At 38.5% G+C, this 8,166-nt stretch overlaps 1 protein-coding gene across 1 annotated transcript; it reads left to right on the top strand.

Annotated features, from left to right (window-relative positions):
* Positions 1 to 3,868: 3,868 nt before the first annotated feature.
* Positions 3,869 to 5,312, top strand: LOC143876482 (17.1 kDa class II heat shock protein-like). The gene is made up of 2 exons (XM_077378191.1): positions 3,869 to 4,237; positions 4,789 to 5,312. The coding sequence occupies exons 1-2, from the start codon at positions 4,007 to 4,009 to the stop codon at positions 5,044 to 5,046; spliced, it is 489 nt and encodes a 162-aa protein (XP_077234306.1). The 5' UTR covers positions 3,869 to 4,006; the 3' UTR covers positions 5,047 to 5,312.
* Positions 5,313 to 8,166: the final 2,854 nt, after the last annotated feature.

Raw genomic sequence — 8,166 nt, 5'->3', positions numbered from 1 at the left:
GAGCCAAATGTCTCGAGTTCAAACCTCCAGGATAGCAAAATTCCACATGCGATGGTCGGCCCAAAGTGGGACCACATGTGCCACGTGTTTGCCAAGTGGGCCACATGTGCGTGGGAGTGTTAAAGTATAAAAGATAAATAACGCCTTTCTCCAACAACGCTTTTGGAGAAGTTGGTAAGTTAACTTATTTTTTCCCATGTTAACTTCTTTCCTTGCAAAGCAAACACTACGTTGACAGAATATTTGTAAATGCTACATCAATCCCGAAGGTAATTTAATAGTTTAGACCGTTTATGTTAAGCGCCACCTGCGCCCCAGCTACGTGATCTGATCCGTTGATCCAATTGCATCCATAATTTCCCGGCCAAAATAGAACACCTTGATTGGTCTTATGAAGCCAAAAATCTTTGCCGGTTCAGCAAATAAATGCTAACCCGTTGATTTTTGCTAAAGGTCTTCAGAGGTTCAGCAAATAAATGCTAATCAGTTGATTTTTGCTAAGGATGGACCATGAGAATCATTTATGGGATGCCCTAGTGAAGATTTAGAATCTCTGCGTCAAGGAAAAAAAAGGTTGAAAATTCATCGCGATGCAAGAAATAGGATGACCTGGTGAAGATTGAAAATAGATGTCTCTTTTCGACTCTGACTCTCTCACTCCAGTCGTTGCTTTTCTTTATGGTACTTCGAAAGTAGCCGCTTCAGCTTTAGCCACTCGAATTTTCGATATTCCTTTTTCTAACAGGGACCATGACTATGGGAAGAGCTCAGAAAGTCAAGGTATTTCGAATTGTTTGTTGACACGGAAAGTAAGGGAAAACCTTTGAAATGATTTCAATATTGGACCTCCGCCGGTCAAGACAGATTTGTCAATGCTATAATATGCCAACTACCGAAGAATTATTTGTTAAAGATAGAACCAGATAATCTGTCTTATATATTGAAACCGTAGATGAGACCTGTGCTATACCAAATCGGAGATGAGACCTGTGCTAACATATGACTGTCTGTCTTTTCAAAAGTAGGCAGCTTCTGTTGCTGGTTCAGTGAGTTCGTATCTGAGTTGTACCTGTATTGCAATGATACAACATATTGAATGACTCGGTTTATGGGTCATAATCATAAAGCCAACTATTTTTTTTTGTGTTTTAGAATGCGGTTAACCAACATGTCAACTAATCGATTATGATAAATTGGATCGGATGTTGCAGTTTTTTCGATGAAAAATGACTGACGATGGAAGAAACGGTATCCAGTTTAACAAACTGTAGTTGGCAAAAACCCCATTTTCGGGTTCCGTTCTTGATTGATTCCTTCATTTTCTGTTTAGGCTCCGTTTCTTGTTCGTAAGAAATGGACGTAAAGTTTGTTTTATGGTGTAAAAATGAACATAAAACAAATTTAACGTCCTTTTTTTCATTGAAAGAAACGGACCTAAGAAAGAAAAGCCTCCTCGTAGTTGAATTTGTCTCTTACTCATTTATGAAAATTGATATGGTAATTGAGCTGCCAACCGAGAATTGAACCGATTCAACCGAACCTCTTAAGTTGGTGCGGAAGAACTGCTGCGCCATGGGAAATCCTTCTCTATACAAGTTCTCATATGAGCCGCAATTCCGGGAGCTGATGAGGAATCTTCGAGAAAGAAATGCCACCGAGGGGCCAGCAATTCCTTTGAAGAGGAAGACCTTACCAAAACCAAGAACAAACGGAAACTAAGATATATAAGCGGCCCAGCAGGCCCGTCAAACTCACTAGGATATATAAGCGGTATTATTGAACCAGACGAAACCATAAGCGATGAAACCAAAGCCAAAGACAGATAAAGTAAAGCACCTAAATTATAATACCAGTGAGCCTCTCCAGACCATACAAATGCTCGGCGAGCCCCCTTCACTCCCGGTTACTAATAATAGCTGTGACTAGTAAAGTGTTTAGGACGGATAGTAGCAGTTATAGGCAAGGCTTTAAATGTCGGTTTCGGTACCGATTTTGGATACCGATTTTGGACCCCACCGAAATCCGAAATTTTGGCCCGAAATTTGGTATTTCATCTCAAAGTCTCGGACTGAAATTCCGAAATTTTGTAACATTTTTTTTTTTATTTTAAAAATGACATTTTCTTGAAATTTCAAACCGAAATTATCGAAATTTTTGCGAGATTCTAAATTTCGGCAAATTTCGGTTTTGGACCCCACCAAAATCCGAAATTTAAAACCATGGTTATAGGTCCTGTAGTAGCTCTCCTTATGGTACTTCTGTTATGAGAGAGACGTGCTATTGTTATACGGCAATTTATCTGTAGTAAAAAGGCCTATCAAAAAGATCTACATATAATTGCCACCTCATAGGGAGAGGGAGAATCCACATATACAGCCCAGAAAACTTTTCCCCCTATCTAATGTGGGATCATACGATAATTGCCACCTCATATGGATTGAATAATTAAGACATTCATCTACTAGGTAACTCTTTTTTTAGGAAAAAAAAGATGCTGCAAATAACTTTGCAAAATTACGGGAGTATTTTGCACGAAACTATTTCGCAGCCCATCTTTTCCAAGAGAGATTAGTTACCTCACTGCTGAATTTGTCTTATTCTTTAATTGAGAAGTGGTGTCACTTCTCTCCTAACAAAGAGTGCTTCAAAATTACTATTGTGAAATTGCTCACGCCTTCTCGTGGATATGAGGATTGATTTTTAGCTCAAAATTTTGTTTTTTTTTTCCTTTTTTTAAAAATGGTGAATCTTTATTAGAATGAAGCACCATGCCTCGGTCAATGAGGCAAGAAAAATAGAGCACAAAGAAACTACAGTAAAGAATCCTCAAGGAGGCAGAAATTGAAAAGCTCTAGATCAACCAAACTTTCATGAAAAAAGAGAGGGACGTGAAATGTGGACTCCAAAGAAATACTAAATTCCAGATCAGAGTAACTCAGTTTCAGGGGATGAACTAGAATTCTTTGATAGAACTCTTATCTGTTATGACTTTTGAGCTGATTTTGTGATAGTTGTAGGGTTCCTTTTATTTGAATTTTTTGGTTGGAGGAACATTTGGGTCCCTCTTCCTTGTTTGTTTTTCAGACTTGGATTGAACTCACTGAACAGTGTGGTGTTTTCTGGTGGCTTCTATATTGGGTTATAGTTTAAGGCAGTCAATGAGCTAGGTCAAATGGACGGGAAGACCTTTTTATGGCTGGGCTTTTTGGTTGTCTTGGTTTTAAAAAAGCCTACTAGAGGGAGTGGTTTTAACGTTATACCATCTACAGACTACAAGAAAGGAACCCTCGGATTAATGATCCAGATCATGTTGAACATATTTTGGATTGGGCCTTGAGTTTCCAAATAAGATACAAACTTTTTCGATCTCCAGTAAAAAAAGAAGGAAAGTGATATTTACGCCCCTTTTGATCACTAGGGACACCCAACGTCAGTGTATCAATGGCAAAAGGGGAGATGATGTACTTTATGTCAAAAAAATCCAGTGGCTTTGATTGCAAAGTACACTGGCAAATGGGTGTCCCTGGTGATGAAAGGGGCGTAAATATCATTTCTCAAAAAAAAAGGTTTAAAGATGTTCAAATGCAAAAAATTTCAACACTTATAAAACTAATTTCTAAACACTTGTCGACTCCTAATAAGGTAAAATGATTTTTAACCGAACTCATCTTCCTTATAAATACCCGAAAATCCAGGTGGGCTTTAGCTATACAAGCGGGATGCATGAACTAACGTGTCTTTCTGAAAAGAACCTATAACTAACGTGTCTTCCTCAAAAGAACATATGACTTACGTGTCTTTCTCCAAGGAAAAACCTATAATACAAACGCGATATCGTTCTAGACTTCTAGACATTCGACTCTCTTCTAAACCCTTCTCCACTAACTAGTCCCTCTTATAAATATCCGTCACTCCTGTTCAATACATTAAAGTGCGAACCGGTAAAACGTGATCAAGAGATCATCATAACTTTTGCTTGAAAGTTGGCATCTTTCTGCTCTGATAAATGGACATGGATATTGTACTGTACGAAGAAGAAGAATTGGAGTCGTGGATAAGAGAAGTGGAGAGGGTCCTAGACTTTCCGGATGAGATGGAGAATATGCTTCAGCCTAGGGCTCGTAACTACGTGAAGAGGGCCAAGAGCTATTTCCAGACCCCAGCAGACATATATGAGCACCCCGATTGTTATACCTTCGTTGTAGACATGCCTGGGGTAGATCTTGAGAATATAAGGGTAAATCCTCTCTCTCTCTCTCTCTCTCTCTCTCTCTCTCTCTCTATATATATATATATATATATATATATATATATATATATATATATATATATATATATATATATATATATGTGTGTGTGTGTGTGATGATGATGATCATTTAAGATTTAACTTAGACAGACGAGCATTGTTATTAACATGTCGCATATCTACGACACCTTGATCGGATGATCCTAGGCCGTTGATCCATCAAGTAGGATCCATAGAGGCAAGCTGAACCGTTGATTTTTTGTAATCTTACACATGGAATGTCTATTCGGCATGAAGCCAAGACATTCCATGTGTACAAACCCAGCTGTCTTTTCTACTTTAATAGGCCCCGAGAGCTTTTTTGGGCAATGTAATAATAACCTTTTTGATTGCTCGATCTTTATATACTAAAAGACAAAGATGGTCTGTGCAGAATATCAAAATATGGTTGTGCTGATATCATTTCCCTAAATTAAAAGCAGCTCAATTCTTGTATTCAGTTACCTGATGCCTATGTTTCAATGGGTTTGTGAAAACAGGTAAAGATAGATAATCGGGTTCTATTCATAGCTGGGAAGAAGAAGAAGAGCGAACAAGGTGAGAAAAAAGAAGTGAAGCCAATACGAGTGGAGCGGAGAAGGGTTCGTTATTGGAGAAAATTCACGCTCCCAAAGGATGCCAATCCAGATGATGTGAAGGCCATTTACAAGGACGGAGTTTTGACGGTCACCGTTGGCAAGAAGAAGCCTCAACAGGACAGTTCTAAGCCCAAGACCATAGAGGTAGCGATTTCGTAGAGAAAGGGTCTTGGCATTGTGTCCTCAGTTTCTACTGCGCTGGTATGGGGATGAGTTTTTTTCTAGTATACAGAGCGTAATCTACTTGCCTCGTGTATGTAAATATGAAATATGTGAATGTAAGTGTGTTGCTTCTTTTTTCCCCATGTTAACTTCTTTCCTTGCAAAGCAAACACTACGTCGGCAGAATATTTGTAAATGCTACATCAATCCCGAAAGTAATTTAATAGTCTAGACGGTTTATGGTACGTGCTACCTTCGCCTCAGCTACGTAATCTGATCCGTTGATCCGATCGCATCCATAATTTCCCGGCCAAATTCAATCATAGAACACCTTGATTGTTCTATGAAGCCAAGACTCTTTGCGGATTCTGCAAATAAATGCTAACCCATTGATTTTTGCTAAAGGTCTTCAGAGGTTCAGCAAATAAATGCTAATCAGTTGATTTTTGCTAAAGGTCTTCAGAGGTTCAGCAAATAAATGCTAATCAGTTGATTTTTGCTAAAGGTCTTCAGAGGTTCAGCAAATAAATGCTAATCAGTTGATTTTTGCTAAGGGTCTTCAGACCCGGACGGTCTGATGAACCATGCGAATCATTTATGGGATGCCCTGGTGAAGATTGAAAACTAGATGTCTCTTTTCGACTCTGACTCGCACTTCAGTGGTTGCTTTTTTTCTGATACTTCGAAAGTAGCGCTTCAGCTTTAGCCACTCGAATTTTCGATATTTCTTTTTCTAACAGGGACATGACTATGAGAAGAGCTCACTGGAAAGTCGAGGTATTTTGAATTGTTTGTTGACATGGAAAGTAAGGGAAAACCTCTGAAATGATTTCAAATTTTCAATATTGGACCTTCGCCAGTAAAAACAAATTTGTCAATGCTATAATATGCCAACTACCGAAGAATTACTTGTTAAAGATAGAACCAGATAATAGGTCTTATATATTGAAACCGTAGATGAGACCTGTGCTAACATATGAGTCTGTCTTTTCAAAAGTAGCTAGGCAGCTTCTGTTGCTGGTTCAGTGAGTTCGTATCTGAGTTGTACCTGTACGTATTGCAATAATACAACATATTGAATGACTCGGTTTATGGGTCATAATCATAAAGCCAATGATTTTTTTCTGTGTTTCAAAATACGGTTAACCAACATGTCAACTAATCGATTACGATAAATTGGATCGGATGTTGCAGTTTTTTCGATGAAAAATGACTACGATGGAAAAAACGGTATCTAGTTTAACAAACTGTAGTTGGCAAAAACCCCATTTTCGGGTTCCGTTCTCAATTAATTCCGTCATTTTCTGTTTAGGCTCCGTTTCTTGCTAGAAAAAAATGGACGTAAAGTTTGTTTTACAGTGTAAAAATGAACATAAAACAAATTTAATGTCCTTTTTTTCATTGAAAGAAATGGAGCTAAGAAAGAAAAGCCTCCTCGCAGTTGAATTTGTCTCGTACTCATTTATGAAAATTGATATGGTAACTGAGCTGCAAACCGAGAATGGAACCGATTCAACCGAACATCTTCACATGTTAACAAAAACTTCGTCCTACCTTTATGTTTTTTAAAATTTTTTTGGCAAGACTACGCTCCCTGTGTGATGAGTCGTGTAAGGATTTCTTCTATCCACTCTTTGGTTAGACGGCCGGTCGCCTAGTCTCTGTAGCAACTTTTTTTATTTAATTCATATGGGGAGGCACTTCTCTGTAAAAAAGACAGCTTCAAAATTCTGCAAAATTGTTTTGTACCAAATTGCCTATACCGGAAAAGTTTAGGTACTTTGGCAAAATTAACTTTACACTTTTTTTTTAACAAGATGATTGTCACTCCCGACCCCACTTTGTAAATATTGTCTGGTTCTGGGTCTTCTATCCATAGTGATTGTGTTTTCTAGTAGCATTGCCGTGCCTGATCCACTCCGCAGGGACCCGTCCCTTGGAGATGCTAAAAATGCGTTTACATAGGGAGAGGGAGAATCCACATATACAGCCTAGAAAACTTTTCCCCCTATCTAATGTGGGATCATACAATAATTGCCACCTCATATGGATTGAATAATTAAGACATTCATCTACTAGGTAACTCTTTTTTAGGAAAAAAAAGATGCTGCAAATAACTTTGCAAAATTACCAAAATACTCCCTCACGGGTATTTTGCACGAAACTAGTTCGCAGCCCATCTTTTCCAAGAGAGATTAGTTACCTCACTGCTGAATTTGTCTTATTCTTTAATTGAGAAGTGGTATCACTTCTCTCCTAACAAAGAGTGCTTCAAAATTACTATTGTGAAATTGCTCACGCCTTCTCGTGGATATGAGGATTGATTTTTAGCTCAAAATTTTGTTTTTTTTTTTCCTTTTTTTAAAAATGGTGAATCTTTATTAGAATGAAGCACCATGCCTCGGTCAATGAGGCAAGAAAAATAGAGCACAAAGAAACTACAGTAAAGAATCCTCAAGGAGGCAGAAATTGAAAAGCTCTAGCTCTACTCTAGCCACTCCTGCTCTCGAGCAAGACAATCCACCTCTCCATATGTTGAAAATGCAGGCATTCCTCCCCCCTCCCAAATCTCCCACATCACTGTAAAAGGAATCATACCCATAAAATCAAACCCAACGTCCCAAGGCGCCTAATCCGCAGCCTCTCTATGAGACTAGATACCGATACCGATGACGCATGAACCCAACTGTCGCAAAACCACCCAAAAATTTGGTAACACTTGCAAGGTCGCCCCTTTGTATTGAATGAATAAATGATCAATCAATTACTCCTCCAAACACATAGCACGCCTATTTTCCAAATGGAAGTTGCGCTTCTTTAACATGTCTGTCGTGTTACTCTTCTTTTTTTCTTTTTTTTTGATAGGCAAGCTGGGGTTAGGCAGACCCCTACCAGATATATTTAAAAATAAAGAGACATACATGAAGCTTTGGAGCAAACCCACCAACAGGCTGGGGGCAAACAACAACAAGAGAAAGCAAAAACAATCGAAAAAACAAAACCAAAAGCAAAACAAGAGCACCAAACTCCAAAGAGAAGAGCAGAGATCAGACTTCCTCAAAAGGCTTGGATATTTGTGCGAATAGAGGCCAACCAAACTTTCATGAAAAAAGAGAG

Source organism: Tasmannia lanceolata, unplaced genomic scaffold (assembly GCF_043159265.1).
Source record: "Tasmannia lanceolata isolate RefF3 unplaced genomic scaffold, GAP_Taslan_0.1 ptg000005l, whole genome shotgun sequence".
NCBI classification, from domain to species: domain Eukaryota; kingdom Viridiplantae; phylum Streptophyta; class Magnoliopsida; order Canellales; family Winteraceae; genus Tasmannia; species Tasmannia lanceolata.
Note: the sequence above shows the minus strand (reverse complement) of the source record. Positions and strands in the feature narration are given on the sequence as shown.

Bases quoted from the DNA above. Each gene is read 5' to 3' on its own strand.
- LOC143876482 (XM_077378191.1), top strand. From the start codon at position 4,007: ATGGACATGGATATTGTACTGTACGAAGAAGAAGAATTGGAGTCGTGG. The intron at 4,238-4,788 runs GTAAATCCTCTC...TTGTGAAAACAG, and splicing joins TAGATCTTGAGAATATAAGG to GTAAAGATAGATAATCGGGT.